This window comes from Nanorana parkeri, unplaced genomic scaffold (genome assembly GCF_000935625.1).
Source record: "Nanorana parkeri isolate BGI_ZX_2015 unplaced genomic scaffold, ASM93562v1 scaffold452, whole genome shotgun sequence".
NCBI classification, from domain to species: domain Eukaryota; kingdom Metazoa; phylum Chordata; class Amphibia; order Anura; family Dicroglossidae; genus Nanorana; species Nanorana parkeri.
The window spans coordinates 199,557-218,017 of NW_017306720.1; the positions used below are offsets into that span (position 1 = coordinate 199,557).

At 43.3% G+C, this 18,461-nt stretch overlaps 1 protein-coding gene across 1 annotated transcript; it reads left to right on the plus strand.

Moving 5' to 3' along the window:
- The first annotated feature begins 12,431 nt into the window (after nt 1–12,431).
- Nucleotides 12,432–18,097, plus strand: LOC108790138 (aquaporin-12-like). Its single transcript, XM_018560351.1, has 3 exons — nt 12,432–13,038; nt 14,966–15,082; nt 17,880–18,097. Exons 1-3 carry the CDS (start codon nt 12,432–12,434, stop codon nt 18,095–18,097), a joined length of 942 nt encoding a protein of 313 aa, XP_018415853.1.
- Nucleotides 18,098–18,461: the final 364 nt, after the last annotated feature.

Here is an 18,461-nt window from a genome sequence, read left to right on the forward strand (position 1 = left end):
CAGCCATATCCAGAAGACGGGCCCATGTTTTAATAAACTGGACATACAGCATGCATTTACCTCCATGGAAAGAAGGGAGGAAAGTTACGTGTCTGTAGTTATTTTTGGGGTCATTGTCTACTTGGCCCAGCAGTAAATATAAAATGTGTCTTAAGTGCCATCGACATTGTTATTATTTCACTGACTTGCCTTACTGTATTAGATTTCAGAAAGATTTGATTTAATGCCATGTCCGTAGCTGTTCCCTTAACACCCCCTCCCAGAAATGGGTCCATTCCAGTATGGATCCACTAAGCTGTCACCTTCTTATATTCCTTTGTGTCTTTGCCTCTCTGTAGCCTTTGCATGCTGATGTTTTCATATTTCTGTGAATCTTTTTTCTGGAGTTCTTCCTATACCTGACTTGTTTAATTTATCCCATCTTTTTATTTAATTGTTAATTTTTACGGCAATAACTACTGAATCATTTGTGTGCGTCGACTTTGCTTGGAATAAACTTTTTGTTTTATTTTAATAGTACTATTTATAATGATTTCCCACTGTCTGCTTTTGTAATGTTAGAATGTGAAGGTGAACTCCAGACAGGATAAAAACTCACCATTATATTTAGGACCCATTCACACCTTTCTGTTCTGATGTGTTATGTTAAAGCTGAACTCTGGGGGGATACTTACCCTTGTAGTGGATCCCCTTACCAACTGCAAGGGTAACTGCTTGTTTTGCCTAGGGGATGAGGAGTAGGGGGATATAATTACCTTATTCCTCGTTCTGTCAGCAGCTTGTCCTCTTTCTCTGTCAATGCTCTTCAATATGGATCAGCCCTCGGCATCCTCCAGAGGGATGATGTCAGAGACCTGGCACCAGTCACATGAAAAGGAGGAAGCCTGTGGGAGTAAAGAATTAGGTAAGTATATTACCTTGTTCATTATTCCCGAGGCAAAATAAGCCATTGACATTTGCAGTGGGATCTAATGTAAGGGCAATTTTTTTTTTAAATTTCCTTAACAACCAGAATTAAGCTTTTAACGTATGCCTGTTCAGGCAGGCCATTTATTTTAATGCATCAGAGCAGACAACATTTTTTACATGTACTATTTTTTTAACAGCTTACTATGATGCACAGTAGTGTACTGTTCTACACTACAATCATTTAATGCATTGGGGCTATTGAAACTCAGCAAATCTTTGGTGCGCTATATCCAGGAACAAAGACTTCTTGCTATGAAAATCTTTATTTAAAAACTCAAACAATCAAATTAGGTTTTTCTGAGGATTTCTCATCTATGCAAGAGCTTGTATGATTAAGTGAGTAAGATGAGTAATATTGTAATATAATACATCCCGGCGAGGGCATATTACTTTTACACAAATACAGTGTAACCAATAAAATGCACACACTCTGTTCATAGGAGAAAAAGCTAACCTAATTTTAGCATAAATTAACTCCCTTTTTTGGCCTTGGCCAGAGTCCAGAAAGTGATGTTCCTTTGAATGATGGTCAGTAGGTACAGACTGTCACAAGCTTTGATCCAGGTCAAAATACTATGTATATAGGGGAGAAAGGTTAACGTGTGTTCACACAGCATAGAAAAGTTTAAATATACAAAGATATCAGGCAAATTAATGATTTACTCAAAGTGCCAAATAGAATCTCATAAAAATTAAGGTAAAAGCCTTGCATTGTCCATTATACATTTTTCACTACATAGTCATAATCATCCCTCCTCTAATTCATTCCCTGAATTTACAGTTGTGCTCATAAGTTTACTTATCCTGGCAGAATTTATGATTTCCTGGCCATTTTTCAGAGAATATGAATGATAACACGAAAACCTTTCTGTCACTCATGGGTAGGGTTTGGCTGAAGCCATTTATGATCAATCAACTGTGTTTACTCTTTTCCAATCATAATGACAGCAGAAACTACTCAAATTACCCTGATCAAAAGTTTACATACCTGGTGATTTTGGCCTGTTAACATGCACACAGGTTGACACAAAGGGGTGTGAATGGCTATTGAAGGGAACCATCCTCACCTGTGATCTGTTTGCATGTAACCAGTGTGTGTGTGTGTGTGTGTATAAAAGGCCAATGGGTTTCTGGCCTCCTGACAGACCCTTGCATCCTTCATCCAGTGCTGCACTGACGTGTCTGGATTCTGAGTCATGGGGAAAGCAAAATAATTGTCAAAGGACCTGTGGGAAAAGGTAGTTGAAATGTTATAGAACAGGAAAGATACTGGAGGACAATTTACATGCATCAGCCCGGAAGCTGCGCATGGGACGTACTTGGACATTCCAACATGACAATGATCCTAAACACAAGGCCAAGTCGACCTGTCATTGGCTACAGCAGAATAAAGTGAAGGTTCTGGAGTGGCCATCTCAGTCTCCTGACTTCAATATCATTGAGCCAATCTGGGGAGATCTCAAACGTGCAGTTCATGCAAGACAGCCCAAGAATTTACAGGACCTGGAGGCTTTTTGCCGTGAAGAATGGGCAGCTTTACCATCTGAGAAGATAAAGAGCCTCATCCACATATACCACAAAAGACCAAGCTGTCATTGATGTTAAAGGGGGCAACACACCGTATTAAGAACTGGTGTATGTAAACTTTTGATCGGGGTCATTTGGGTAGTTTCTGTTGTCATTATGATTTGAAAAAGAGTAAACACACAGTTGATTTGATTATAAATGGCTTCAGCCAAACACTACCCATGAGTGACAGAGGTTTTCGTGTTATCATTCATATTCTCTAAAAAAATGGCCAGGAAATCATAAATTCTGCCAGGGTAAACTTATGAGCACCACTGTATATTCACTTTCAAGGATTTTGTACTCATTCCTAACACTGAAGAAGCTTTAGCAGTGGGAGTAATCCATCAAACTTCATGTTAGCCCTTGAGCTGGAATCCTGGTTTTTGCTTGGCATTCCCAGGAAACTTTCATAGGAGTCTCTTGCAGTCTTCATCCTTGGAATAGTGGAGTCAAAGCTCTGACCAGGCTTATCCTGGCTTTCAAAAAGGAGAACGGTTTCCTTGCAATATTTGGTCATCTCGGCATGTCTTTTAAACAATGTTTGGGTGGTGCATAACTGGGTCACACATTCTCCAGACAACGATAGATGAATACCCAAAAAAAAGAAAATACTAGATGTCCTTCAGAACATATGAATATAAAGGGACTCTGTTAGCCACTATTATTTTTTTTATTGCAGGTATTTATTTATATAGTGCACATTCACATCAGTCCCTGCACTTAAGGAGCGTACAATGTAAGGTCCAAGCGACGTAAACACAGGGAGAACTTGCAGATAGTGATCTGGCTGAGATTTGAACCAGAGAACCAAGACCCAGAATCGCTCACCACTACACCACTGTGTTGCCCACTGAATTTGATGATACATTTAAAATCCATATAGTGGGTGTGTTATATATACATATTATTATGACCACCCCATCAGTACTTCGTTGGGCCACCTTTTGCCTTCAATACTGCGGCGATTCTTCTTGGCATTGACTCCACGATATGTTGAAAGGTGATGCGAATGCGAAGAATCTGACACCATGCGTGATGAATAGCACTGTCCAGTTCTGTGAGATTTGATGGTTGTGGAACCAGCTGCCTGATGGCTTTCAACTTTGTCCCACAAATGCTCAATTGGATTGAGATCTGGTGGGGGCCACCTAAGCAAGGTAAAGTCTCCCTCATGTTCTTGAAACCACTCCTGCACAATGCGAGCACTGTGGCATGGCGCATTGTCTTGTTGAAAGAAGCCATCTCTATTGGGATACGCCATCAACATGATAGGATGAACTTGATCAGCAACGATACTTTGGTATGTTGTGCTATTCAGATGTTGTTCCACACAAATTAAAGGGCCCAAAACATGCCCCAAACCATAACACTGCCCCCACCAGCTTGAAGGGTTGTACTCATGCATGTGGGGCGCATGCTTTCATGCTGTTTCTGCCAAATTCTCACACTGCTATCTGCATGATGCAACGGGAAATGTGGTTCATCGGACCACATGACTTTTGTCCAATGCTCGACTGTGTCCCAGAGCGAATTGGAGACTTTTTATCTTGTTAACTGCAGACGGGAAAGGTTTTCAAACAGGCCTTCGGCTTCCATATCCCATACGATGCAGTGTACGGCGAACAGTGCGTTCAGAGATCATTTGAGAGGATCCCTGATTAAGATCTGCAGTAATTTGATGCACTGTTGCCCTTCTGTTGTCTTGTACCAGTCTTGCCACTCTCCGTTCTACCCTAACATTGACTAGTCGCTGAGGGCCACAATTTGCACTTTCAGACCCAGATTTTTGTCTGACAGTCCAGTCTTCAAACACTTTAACAACAGCTGCTCTTGAACATTTTACGAATTCTGCTGTTTTGTGAACAAAGTGGAAATAACAAAGTCCAATGTGCAGCAATTAAAATTGTGCAAATAAATGCAGGGGATAATCCACCACTGGATAGATCCAAACTTCCAAGTATGCAGTTGCCACAGAATCCTGACAGCCCTTCACCTCCACCCAGTGAATGCAAAATGTATACTGTAGCATAATCAGCAGGGCCGGACTTACTCTGCTGCCCCAAGGCCAGGTTCCTCAATGCCCCCCCCCTGTATGGAGAATGGCAACCAGGTGGCGGTGACGGCAGGGTTGGTTTTAATTTTTTAGTTGATCATGTCTATTTTGTTAAATTTTTTTACATTCTTATTTATCTTATCTTTTTTAAAATGTTATATGTTACTTTTTTATCATTTTTTTAACCTAAATTTGTTGCTATCACACATGACCGCTGACGGGTTCTCTTTCTTAACCAGTTGACATCCGCGGTGTTAAACCCCCTTCCCATCCAGGCCATTTTTCAGTATTCAGCGCTGCTGTACTTTGACATTTGCCCGTGCGCGCCCGCAGAAAAAAAATGCCGTCTGGAGACGGCAACCCACCAATGCTGCAGTGCCGTCCGTCCGTTTTTTTTACAATGGGCGGACGGCAAGTGGTTAAACCTGTCGCTTCCAATACAGGAGTTTGAGCACAGCACTCTGCTGGCTCTCCTGTGAGAGCTGAGATGGGAAGGCTGCCAGTGCAGCGGTCCTGTCTCAATGGTCACATAGAGCAGAGCGAAGAATGTATGCTCTCCACTCTGCTCCCCGCTCTCCATCCTGAAGGCATTTGCCTTCAGGTGTGGGGGGACCACGAAAACCACAGCACAGAGGGAGGCAGCCAGCGGGGACAGAGGCAGCCAGAGGTGGGGGGGCAGACCTGCAGGCTTATTACAAGTGAAGTTGCAGACGTCAGGTGATAGGAATTCCACTCTGGGGGCCAGTATCAGCTCAGTGGCCTTGTGGGGAATACGGCCCTGAAAATCAGTCTCATTCACTGGAAACACCTGCACGCAATTATTTATACTTTTAAGCCATGCATTAACTGTGATTGATATATTTCCTGGAGCATCTCGGCAGCACACCATGGGTTAAGAGCCCCTCAACCCACAGGACACGTGATAAATTTAGGCTCTTTCGAGCCCTACTCATTCTTTTTTTTCTGTTCTCGCCATGGGACCGTGATCTCCTGCTGGAGTATGTTTTTTTTTTTTTCCCTCTGGGAAGCCCTTACCTGCCGTTTTTGCGCGGCTCTCCGAACATGGTCAGTATCTCCTGTGCCGAACACCCTGCTCAACGGCTTTAAGCAAGCCTGTTCCCAGGGTGAGCATGTTGCTCCAACGTGGCCAAGCCGTGACAGCCTTTCCTATCCACACTAGGGCCCAGCGCCCCTCACACTCTCCTTTCTCTTATTTTCTTTGAGCCGTCGGCCGTGGAGGCCCCGCCCCTGGAAGTTCCCCGCTGATGTTGTCATCCCTTCGGTCAGGTGAGTAGGTCTAGCAATGTCTGTATGCGATCGCGCACTAGCGTCGTCCATTTCCAAAATTGGAATTTCGGACAAAATCCTGCGGGGCCTCTGCTCAGTCTGATCTGCTCAGTAAGTTCTTTGTTTTATGTCTTTTATTGGGTTTTATCCCAATGTGTTTTATGTACCGTTCCTTAGCCCATACTATTTTCCCTACTTATTCATTAGGGATGGCTGAAAAGGCTGCCACAAGAGATCCTTCCCCTCATAGGTAAGGGTATGGTAAGTGTGAGCCTTTTAAAGAGACGGTGTGTTGGGCTGTTTTTTTCATAACAATTGTTGTGATTTCCGCCCTCCTCACGAAGAGCATCGAGAGGACCCGGTTGTGGAGCGAAGGTGAGACGCTACTTTCCTCGTTTAAAGAAATCCACGGCCGCCTTTTCCTACATGGATGAGATAAAGGAACTTATTATGGAGGAATGGAAACGGGCTGAGAAGGCTACAAACTTTAATAATCGCATGGCGAAGTTATATACTCTCATGGAAGATGAAGCACCCAAGCTTAACTCGCAACCACTGGTGGATGCAGCGGTAATGCGCCTAGCCAGACACATTACATTGCCCATGGAGGATGCAGTTTCTTTTAAAGAACCACTTGATCGCAAAGCGGATCTGATTATGAAAAAAAAGCTTATCTGACTTCAGTAAATGCCTGTCGCTCGGCTATCGCCCTGACTTCTATTTCTCGAGCCATTTCCATGTGGACCGGCAATATTGAGCAGGCGCTCAATTCCAATGTAAGCCGGGAGAGCATCATTCTCGCTCTACAGGAAACTCGACTCGCGGGCGACTTTATCGGAGAAGTGGCTATTGACATCATCCGATGTACCGCCAGATCGATGCTTGCTACAATTACCGCCAGGAGAGCACTCTGGCTGAGGCCATGGGTGGCGGATTCGGCCTCGAAGACCAGCTTGTGTCGTATTCCGTTTGATGGTTCAAATCTCTTCGGCCCAAAGCTCGATGCGGCAATATCCAAGGTGACTGGGGGTAAATCTGGCCTCCTTCCTTAGGATAGAAGTAAGAAACATCCATGGTTCAACCCCAATAGAAGGCCTTTAACGGAGCCCGCCAGGGCTGCTCGATCATACCGACCAGGTAGACAGTTTAGGAGAGGCTGGAGAAGCACTCAATCTTCCCTCCGAGTTTCCAAGGATGCTACGCCATCCGGGTCTCAGCCGGCCAAAAAATCCTTTTGACGGTCAGCGGCTCTCCACAGGTCCCATGGGAGCACGTCTTCAGTCTTTCATCCCAGCATGGCAAGACATTGTCCAGGATCCATGGGTGTTGTCAACTGTGTCCCGGGGTCACAGATGGTCTTTTAAAAGGAGACCACCAGCAAGCAGATTCATACCAATCTACCTTCTATCATCAGGCCCAGATGCCCACATCTTTGCAGAGTACATCCTCACATGAATCGAGAAGGGCGCAATCAGAGGTTCCTTTTATGGGAATGTTACTCAGGATTCTACTCGCCCATGTTTTAGGTCAAAAAGAAGATGGGCGACTTACGTCCCATACTGGATTTGAAGGACCTCAACAGGTGTATACGGGTGTCTTTCTTCCGAATGGAATCACTTCAGTCGATTCTGCCATCCATTCGTCTCCAGGATTGGATGACCTCAGTGGATCTCTCAGACGTCTACTTCCACGTGCCCGTCCATGCCAGTTTTCAGAAGTACCTGCGCTTTGCCATCATGGGAGCACATTTCCAGTTCGTGTGCCTTCCATTCGGCATTTCCACGGCTCCTCGTACCTTCACCAAGCTACTACTACCACTCATTGCTCATGCCAGGCTGCAGGGCATTCAAGTTTTCCATTATCTGGACGACATCCTGCTTTTGTCCCAATCTTCCGCAGTTTTCTTGCAGCATCAGCAACTGCTTCTCGCCCTGCTGCAGCGCTTGGGTTGGTTGATCAACCTCGTGAAGTCTCAGTTAAACCCCTCACAACAACTGGTGTTTCTGGGCACCCTCCTAGACACACGGAACTCCATCTCTCTCCCTCAAGACAAAGTCGCCACCCTACGGCACAGGGTTCTTCAGGTGATAGTTACCATGGATGAGTGCACGCAAATGCCTGAGCCTTCTGGGCACCCTCTCTTCTACCATTCTGATCGTCCGATGGGCCCATTGCAGATTGAGGATATTCCAGTTTTACTTCCTAAAGCAGTGGAACAGAGCGGATCTTTGCCAGCTGATTTTCATCACCCCAGACATGAAGCAGTCCCTCACCTCATCTGTCCCCCACAGCCGGTGGCGATCACCTCGGATGCGAGCCTCCATGGTTGGGGTGCACACTGCCAGGGCCTAGCGGCACAGGGCATGTGGTCTTTTCCATCTCGGGGTCTGCCCTCGAACATACTGGAAGTGAGAGCAGCTTTCAAGGGCCTCCTGACCTTTTCTTCCCTGATTCGCAGTCATTTTGTTCAACTCCAGATAGACAACCGAACAGCAGTGGCTTACATTCAGAACCAGGGGGGCACGCACAGTCGTGCCCCCTACATCGGCTAGGCGGGTTTCCGAGCTGCACGCTCTTACTGTCACAGAACCATTCTGCACGTTCTTCCCTGACAGGGTCGTTTTGAGAACTCACCCTTCCTTCCATCCAAAGGTTACCCCCTCGTTCCATCTCGATCCAGAAATCATTCTACTGACTCTTATGGATGATGGAGGTGCGCCACATGCACTTGATGTATCCAGCACTCTACAGGCATATATTGGTGCAACACAACCGTTTTGCCTGGCGGATAATCTCCTTGTCATCCCCTGGGGATGCAAAAAGGGTTGCACAGCCTCTGTGCGCGCTATAGCAGCGTGGTTGGTGAAAAGCATACTCCAATCGGGGTCTTCATCCACCTGAGGAGATAAGGGCGCATTCCACGAAGGGCATGGCAGCTTCCTGGGCAGCCTACAAAAAAGTTTCCGCTGAGGCGATCTGCAGAGCAGCTTCCTGGTCCTCCAGGAATACATTCATCAACCATTATAGAGTGGACCCAGCACTCCTTACCACTGTGAATTTTGGGAGGAGCATTCTTACCTCTGGCTGTTCAAGTCGCTAAATACATTTTTTTTCTGGCATTACCCTCCCTGTGTGATCACTAATTTGCATGGTGTGCTGTCGAGATGCGCCAGGAAAACAGAAAATTGTATACTTACCGTCCGTAATTTTCCTTTCCTGGTGCATCGAATGCACCCCACATGCATGAGTACAACCCTTCAAGCTGGTGGGGGCAGTGTTATGGTTTGGGGCATGTTTTCCTGGCATGATTTGGGCCCTTTAATTCGTGTGGAACAACGTCTGAATAGTACAACATACCAATGTACCGTTGCTGAACAAGTTCATCCTATCATGTTGATGGCGTATTCCAATGGAGATGGCTTCTTCCAACAAGACAATGTGCCATGCCACGGTGCTCGTATTGTGCAGGAGTGTTTTCAAGAACATGAGGGAGACTTTACCTTGCTTCGGTGGCCCCCACAATCACCAGATCTCAATCCAATTGAGCATTTGTAGGAGGAAGTTGAAAGAGCCATCAGGCAGCTGGTTCCACAACCATCATATCTCACAGAACTGGACAGTGCTATTCATCAGGCATGGTGTCGGATTCCTCGCATCACCTTTCAACATCTCATGGAGTCAATGCCAAGAAGAATCGCCGCAGTATTGAAGGCAAAAGGTGGCCCAACGAAGTACTGATGGGGTGGTCATAATAATATGGCCACTCAGTGTATATATATACACACACGCACAAGGCCTGGAGGAGTTGTGTAAACGCCTCTAGTATGGAACTTCTGGGTTGTCATCTGAATAGCATCTCCCTGCCTTTCTCATCCTAAAGTACGAAGAGGAATCTGCATACAGTGATGTCACCTTATGTTGGGCTATGATGTTCAGATTGCAGTGCAGGCAGGATGCTTGTCTGCCCAGGTGACTGCCTTTGCAGTGGTGTTGAAGTCCTCCAGGTATTTTGTAAAGGCAAAGTTCCAACTTCTGCAAGACACAAGGGAGTGGGACAAGAATCCAGAAAAGGTCAAGGAGAGCTGCTGTCATGAGAAAAATATCAAGTATGTACACATTATAGGGTTATATGCCCTGTTAAGAATGAACATTGGTTTACATTACATTTTGTCTTTATGCAAAAAGAAATATAGAAGTAAAATATCCTATGTTACTGCTTGCTTACATTAAAAAACACCCATCCTCCAAGTGCTCAATACCGCAGCCATGAAGTGGAGTTCACATATGTGTGTCCAGGTATTCTAAAGGGATGACTACTTCAATTATTGCAGAATAGAGTGCAGTGTCTATACATACAGTATATGTGTAACAGGTGAACAAGAGGGAGAGAACCAATATAAGCAAGACGCCACAGAGAAATTAGTCATTTACACATTGCACTTGCCTCCACCAAATCTGCAAAACAGAACTTCCTCGAGTTTTTCTGTGGCTGTTCTTCTGTTACATATGTCTAAAACACTTGGGCCCTCAAAAACCCTAGGTTATGGAAAAGAACCCTTATAATTTTATGTTGCTAAAGAAGAACTCGGGAAAGAAAAAGAAAACTTACCCTTGCAGTAGGGCTATCCCCACACTGCAAGGGTTAAGTGCTTGTTTTGGTCTAGGGGGGCTCAAAGAAGATGGTCATCTGATCCTCTGTCCCTGCAGGCTGTTAAACCAGTGCCCTCAGCCTCTTCTCCCCTGGGCTCCAGCGGTCAAAGGACTGCTGGTGTCATCACATCTTAGAGCCCATTCACACCAGGGCAGTTGTGGATCAGCAAACAAAGTGCTGAACAAATCAAATCAATCATAAGTGAAAAAGGCCATTTATCATGAACAAAGTGTTAATCAACCTATCCTATGTGATTGAAATAAGTGAATATTGATTAAGTGTTTCGTGTAAAAGACTATAAGTAATGTGTCTTTATGATGAAAGCAAAATGCAATTTCCGTGAGTTATTGTGAAAAAATTCCAATAAAAGAAGTTTGTGAAAACAACAAAAAGTCTCTGTGGTGTTTCAATCTGTTCCAAGTGAAGAAGAAATATAACGAAATATTCCAAATGTTCGGTGATATACACGCAATCCTTATTCTGGGGAATGTATTGAGATCAATACATATCCCCTAAAAGTGACTACTCACCACAGGTATCCGGCTGTAACAGACAGCCCCACACGTTTATATTTACAGGAGTAGTTGGTCCGGTGTATTTTGCCGGCACCTTCTCTACCGTCAGTTTTTCAGATAAAGGATATCCATTTAAGGATATTAAAAAACATCTCGCCTGTCATGCATTAGATGAAAGTCCCATCTCAGCTGCTGGTCGGAGATTGCTATCAGGATAGGGAGAAAGCAGAGTCCAGTTCAGTCCAGAAAGATCCCAGGACGCCTGTGCTGGAAGACACAGGTCTGATCCAGTGGCTGAGCACTGCTGTGGCTGGTTCTCCTCAAAGCAGGGTCACAGCTGCTGAGTACTTCCGGGTCGTCAGGTGTTGTCAAGCCTTGACAAAGGAGGTGAACCTCTGAAACGCGTTGCCTAGCAACACCTGACGACCCGGAAGTACTCAGCTATATATGATATTCATTGTTTGATTTACAATATTCACTTTAATTAGCACTGTTTATTTTTAATATTTATTCATTTGACCCTAGGGGTCTATATCACAGCAGCTTTTGAGTAATCATTGTTTAACACTTCACTCCCTCGATTGGGATTGGTGTAGATTTATTTTGATTTGTAGCGTTGCTCATCTAGTTAATACCAGTTGTGGATCAGCGCAGATCTCGCAAGGGAGGTTTTGGGAGTTTTTAATTGCGTTTCAGCACTGAAACTGATCAGCGCGCTTTCATTGAAACTTGTATGGAAACGGCACTGATCAGTGCGGCAAAAATAGTGCAGGGAGCAGTTTGGGCAGGGGGAATTGGGATTGTAGTATAACACACTTGCAGTTAAATAATTTAATAATACATCAGACCAACAAGAAAGACAACTGAGGAGTAAATGGTGTCAGAGGGATTTGGGTCCCAATGAGGGACAGAGGCAAGGTTTTTGCACCCCTTTTCTTAGAACACTATCCCATCTTTCTCCACTGGTGACCATTTACTACAAGATGCCATTTTCTACAATCTGTATTCACCTAAACATGAACACTTAACTGAGTTAAACGTTCATATTTATCCTGTCGGAGATGCCACAGGAATATAACGTACAGTAAACTTTGCCAGCATTTCATATTTGTAAATGCACCGAATTCATTTAGAAGTGTTACTAAGACCCTTAATGGGTTACCTATAAGTGTTGCTTAAGATAACACCATTTCATTTAAGTGATTAACTTAAGCATGTGGTTAATGTCTGTATAGGGTCATTTCACACCTGCAGAGTTTCCCAGTTGTGCCCTTCACACGGGTAGTTGAGATTGGGCCACGTTTACTTACACTTCGCAGCACATAGGTTGTTGGCTTGCAGTCTGTATTTCTTTGTCAGACGGCTCTCAGCCTGCTCGCTCGTTGTCATGGCTGGGCTAAACATAGTGGTAGGCTTCTTCATATCTGTGGTTGCACTGTCTCAGCTAATTCGCTGGATAACTAAGAAATATCTCCCTGTCAGGATTTACAGATGCACAATCAGCGAGCTAGCCAGCTCTTTGCAGCTGTGTGCCTGCTACATGGAGCTCCGCATGTTATTGGAGATTGGCATGTGGGGTGGAGGTTATGGCCCTGACGTGGTCTCCACTCTTCTCTTCCTGCTGTTTTTAGCTCATGGGTTTACCTTTGATGGAGCATCAGCCAACCCTACTGTATCTGTCCAGGAGTTTCTGCTCCGGGAGGGCCCTTTCATAGACACAATAGTTAAACTGTTATCTCAGTATGTAGGTATGGAGGCTGCTAGGTTCCTGACCAAACAGTATTGGATGCTGGAGTTAACAGATTTCCACACAATTCAAGTAATGATGGCAGATGATTGCAGTCCATCTCTACAAATCTCTGCAGCTCAGGGCGTCTTTGTCGAGGCATTATGTGCCTTCTGCTATCATTTGGTACTTTTCCGCTTCCAAAACTCAAGACCGGTCTACAGGATACCAACAGTAGCTCTTACTGTAACTTTATTGGCATATGCAGGTAAGAAGTCAATGTCTGTTTTCTTTAAATTGTCAAATTATAGTATCCTAAGGGCCTGTGTTGATGGACTTTAAGCTTGTGTTGATGGAATCAGTTTGAGATGCTTTCGAGATCATTCAGAATTTGAAGGGCGCATTTGACCTTCAGGTGACCTCCTTACCTTTTTAGATGACCTGCTTCAAGCAATGTTTGCATTCCCAATGTGACTAAAAAAAAAAGCCCATCAACCCAGGACCTATTGCATACCCAAGCTAAGCACTTGTAAGAAAAGCCTATGATTGAAGCTACCTTCTTAAATCAAAAGTGTGTGAGACAAATAGCTTGATAGATTCACTTTTGAAAGATTGTCGTCTTAGATACAATTTAACCTTTGAAGTTGAAATACAGATATGGAAAACAGTTTTACTTGCTGAAGGATTTACAATTGTGTGCCGCCACTTTTGTGTTTCATTTTCTTTGTTACAGTTAAGCAATATAGCTTGGCCACCAACTTGTAACTAGGTAAAGTCAAAACAGCAAACTGAGTATGAGTGCTACACAACTTAGTTGTAACTTCACCCTGCACCCCATAAAATGTAGTCATACATGATTTATTTAGATGTTTCATTCATTACCATTAAAGCTGATCCTTCCATATTTTTTATGTGTAAGTACTTACGATTTTGTTTGCATTTACTAGTGAGTGATTGTTTAATGTTAAAAGAAAACTTTCAGTGTTTACTGCATGCAGTGTTTCTCTCCCAAAGCTGGTGTGTGCAGCACTGTGTATTTGTAGGACTATCCATTACAAAATGATAGGGTGATCCCAGCAGCTTTTTGCTCTGTATATGTATGGGCTGCACGTGTGTACAGAGTAAAAGTAGGCCCACTTTGACAGCAGGTAGAAATTGGCCATTAGTTCGCTGATACTGGTCACTGTAAAGCTGGCCAATTTCTATCTAGCATTCACTTTTAGTGAGGGAGAATTGGCTGAAATGTGCCAGAGACAAAGAATAAAGGCAGGTGTTTTACCACAGCTATTAAGAAACCACAAATGACACAACAGTGTAAAATTGGCCAGCAGGGGGATGCATTTAATGAGCAAGGCTAGGCCAAAATTTAATAGAGACAAGTGCAATGGCATAGGCTTTACTACAAAAAATAAAATACTACAGTGGATATAGCAGTTTAAACTGGCAAGTAGCAGAATAGTTTTAATCAAGAATAATAGGTCTAACCAATGTATGCCTAACTTTTATTTTTACTGTGTGGATGGGGGGTGTGGTGAATCTCTGATATAATGTGAGGTGGCTTAGGTGCACACTGTTCTTACACCTAATTTTAGGTTTCTTTCAAAGATGCAACTGTGTGCTGTGACAAAAAGGATGCTCTGGGAACAGATGGTCAGTAACAAGTAAATGTGCTTTGAGCACTTCAAACTTAAATCAAGAAGCCCCCAAAAGAAATGCAAACCAAAAAATACTACCCCTTAAACAAAAACCTATTTTTTTAAAGGGAAAGCCTTGCAGCAAAAAAAAAAGCAGTTTAAATAACAAATAAATAAAAATCCTATAATATTGCCTCCTGAAGCAAAAGCCCAAGTAAAGTCTTGCAGCAAAAAAAGTTTTTAAAAGACAAACAAGTCCCCAATAACTATGAAAAAAAGGGGTTGATTGCCCCAAAAATGTACCAATTAGAATTAAGTTACCTAACTGACCTAATCTCATCCCTACCCAATAACTGATATTTTCTCATAAACAATCAGCGGTAGGGGGATTGACTTTCATGTTCAACCTAAATCACAATGGTAAGGACCAGGTTGATGCTTAATTATGTGTGAGGCAAAAGGATAAGTAAATACATCTTTGGTTCACCACATTCCTCCTAATCCTGTGTTGGTTTAAACTCTTTTGTTTAGCATTGTTCATCTAGTTGTTCCTTTCCTCAGGTGCCTCATACACAGCAGCTTACTTCAACCCAATCTTGGCTTACGCCCTGACATTTGACTGCTCTGGGAAGAGCCTTCAGGAGAACTCTATAGTCTATATTGGTGGATCATTAGTTGGTAAGTAATGATAAAATTAGCAATTGTCATAGAATTCTAGTGATCGGTGGATATAACGTTACTTAACATGGCTTTATTGTGAGCCAATATATGATCATCCCCTTCCTGTCGATGGAAACCAGCTATGTGATTGGCAACCAATCAGTGACAGGATCTGTCCTCGGCCATAGCAGAGGTGGCACTGAGGTAGTGCCCAGTCAGACTCTAGGGTCAGCACTGCAGGACACAGATAAGTATTTGGAAGTTAAGATCAATATTTTAATGGCAGCAGCATGGAGGACCTGTGGACCTACATTTAAGCTTGCCATACACTGTTTGAATTTTGTTTGAACATTAGTTCAAGATCGTTCATCAGAGCATTCGTTTTTGTCATTATTGAGGCAATGATTTGGGTTCGAAAGCTCTTACAAATTTCCCAAATGGAATCTGATGTATTATACAGCTTTCTTTTGTTCCTAGCACATGTGCATTACAATATGTACAATTTTTCCCAAGCAAAAATCACATTCATGGTTAGAATTTAATTTGTTCAGATAAGAAACAAGTGCATGCTTCTAAAAACAATAAGTCTCAAGTTAGCAGAACTTTTCCCAATGGGAACACATACACATACATATACAATATCAATGTTCAGTTCTTTAGCCAAAATGTAAACAAAAACATTTTGGATAGAGTTTATATTATTTACATCTCATATATATATATATAAAGCTTTCGAGAGTGAACCTCTCTTCTTCAGGTCAGAAGCAATACATCAGGTCAGAAGCAATCCCCGCCCCCACATACACATGCAGATATGCGTCGGGTGCACCTACGTGCGAAAACGACGATTGCGCCTATTTTGCCGCCATTGTTACATATCACCGCAAACGTCGGAGTGAGAGCAATAATTTTAGAGCCATTAATCACTGATAACACTAAACTGATGAGCAGTAAAAGCGTTTTAATCGTCGCCTATGGAAATCATATAGTGCAGGCTCATAAGAAGCTTGATTCTTACTCTATGTAAATCCTGTATAATAATCATAATTTGTTTACATTTATGGTACTTTTTTCATTATATAGTAAAAATAACACCCCCTCCCCAGTGGTGATTATGTACCGCCAAAAGAAATCTCTATCTGTCCTCAAATTTTTTTAACATAAATTGCAAGCATATAGTCCGATCATGCTGACTGGTGATACACCATCAAATTTTTCAAGCTCTGTATATATGTATATGTATGTACAGGTGAAACTCAAATAATTAGAATATTGTGCAAAAGTAATTGCAGTAAGTGCTGCAAAAGGGGCCCAAACCAAGTACTGAGTACATGACATAACTATATGTACGATATTCAGATAAAAAAAACCTTTATGGTTTCCATTTTACTCTGCCCATTATTTGTATTCATTTCATGATTACTACAGACAGTAATTATGAAATATACAGAGGCATAGAAGGCAGGGGGGAAGTTATGTTAAAAAATAATCTGCCCCAGGTGTCAACTACACTAGGAATGCTACTGAACTGGAACTAACTCATTATGTTGTTCACAAGAAGGCCTGTGTGCAAAATATATCATCAGCTGTCTATTTTCATTGCTCATCTGCCATAGAACTTTAACAGTTGGAATCTTGGGAAGTCAAGGTCCTAGGCCAGTTATTCTTCCCTGAAGGCTACAGGCACCCAACCTTTGTCCCCCAGACCAGCCGTTCTCTGCTAGGATCAGCCCTTTTACACAAAACATTTTCTTATCTTACCAGTCCTGATCTGGCTCAGAATGTTGTGAGAATGTGTAAATAAACATTGTATTTCTACTGATAGTAAAAAAATACGTAGTTTGATAACTTTACAGTGCAAAGCCCCTCTTTGCCGCCTATGGTGAATCTGGTCTGCAAGGTCCACTATCTGTTCCATGGATGCTGGTTGTTACTAACCGGCCAAATCACCCACCTTTGCCTCTGAATAATAATGATAATACTAGTGGCAGTCACACCAATTGTTATTTTTCCATTCTGCATAAAGGCTTTTAACCTATGTAAGGTTTTTATTGCATGGTGGAATATGGGGCAGTGCAGGGTCCCAGGGCCCCGCACTGCCGACGGGCTTCTCAGCAGGGGGGCAGGGTCCTGTGACTCACCGCTCCGACTCCCGGCCACGTCCCTAGTAACAGGAGGCGTGTGTCACATGCCCCGGGCCCTGCACACCGTCTGGCTGGGTTGCTGTGAGGCTCTGGCCAGGTGAGTCCGGTGAGGATCGGGGGGCCCGGTGAGGATTAGGGGGTTGGGCTGCCATTTCGTTGAATTAGGAAAATGGATTATCATAGGCAACATTAGACTGTAATGTTGCCTATAATAATCTATTTCCTTGATTAAGTGATTACAGACAGGGCCGGTGTTCTAACAAAGTTTGTGACTAGGTTGGAATGTGTGATCGGTCACGTGGTCACACATTTCAATGTAATCCCGCCCAGTGGAATCACTTCCCGTCTTAGTGACAACAGCACAAGAAATAAGTGGTTGTCCGTAGGACAGGAAGACACTGATAGTAATAATAGCCTGATGGGGATTCCAACTCTTTGCCAATAAATTGAAAAGTGTATTTTTGCAGTTTGTGTTCTTGTAGGAGAGATTTTCCATCACTACCTGTCCCCACAGGAAGTGTGGTAAAATGTCACTTGTGGGGTCATAGGTCACCACAAAAAACCTGAAGTGTTCTATCCCTTTCCTACTCTTTGGCTGTAGTTGGGCTTTAATAGAACATGTTCCACTGTTTCTACTTTGTACTATTCTTATCTATGTATCTTGTACCCAGGTATGGTGGTGGCCCTCTTCCTGAACAAAGGAAACATCCCTCGACTTTTCCAGAGGAATCTACTCTACAGCCAGAAGAGCAAATTCAGAACCCCAAAAGTGAAGAATGTTCAGCCTAAAAGTAAAAAATTATCACATCATAAGGGTTCAGAGAAAAAATCTGGAGAGGCAAGGCAGCAGAAAGTGGAGAATGTGACACCAAAAGACAAAAGCAGCTGAACCTGCCCAAGAAAGTTGCTACTGGATTCCTTAACCTGGTAGACAGAAAAACATCCCCGGGCTCTGGAATCTACAGTACGAATGTTCTTTGTTCCACCACTTCTGATGCCTGAGCAAAAGTCTAACCATGGCTCTTTTTCATGTCAGGGACAGCTTGTCAACCAACTATGTTAAAGGGGAGCTGTCATGAGATAATTATGGATGCTGCCATTTACTGACCTCTACTGAAAATGCTAGTTACCTGGAGTGTCTTGTTGATGTATTGGCTTCAATGCCTCCTGAATCACTAAACTGGTTCAAGTATAGAGGCAAAGATTTCTGACACTGATTCTTAGCATTCATGTTTGTCACTCTAAAGCAGTGA

Bases quoted from the DNA above. Each gene is read 5' to 3' on its own strand.
- LOC108790138 (XM_018560351.1), top strand. From the start codon at position 12,432: ATGGCTGGGCTAAACATAGTGGTAGGCTTCTTCATATCTGTGGTTGCA. The intron at 13,039-14,965 runs GTAAGAAGTCAA...TCCTTTCCTCAG, and splicing joins AACTTTATTGGCATATGCAG to GTGCCTCATACACAGCAGCT. The intron at 15,083-17,879 runs GTAAGTAATGAT...TCTTGTACCCAG, and splicing joins TATTGGTGGATCATTAGTTG to GTATGGTGGTGGCCCTCTTC.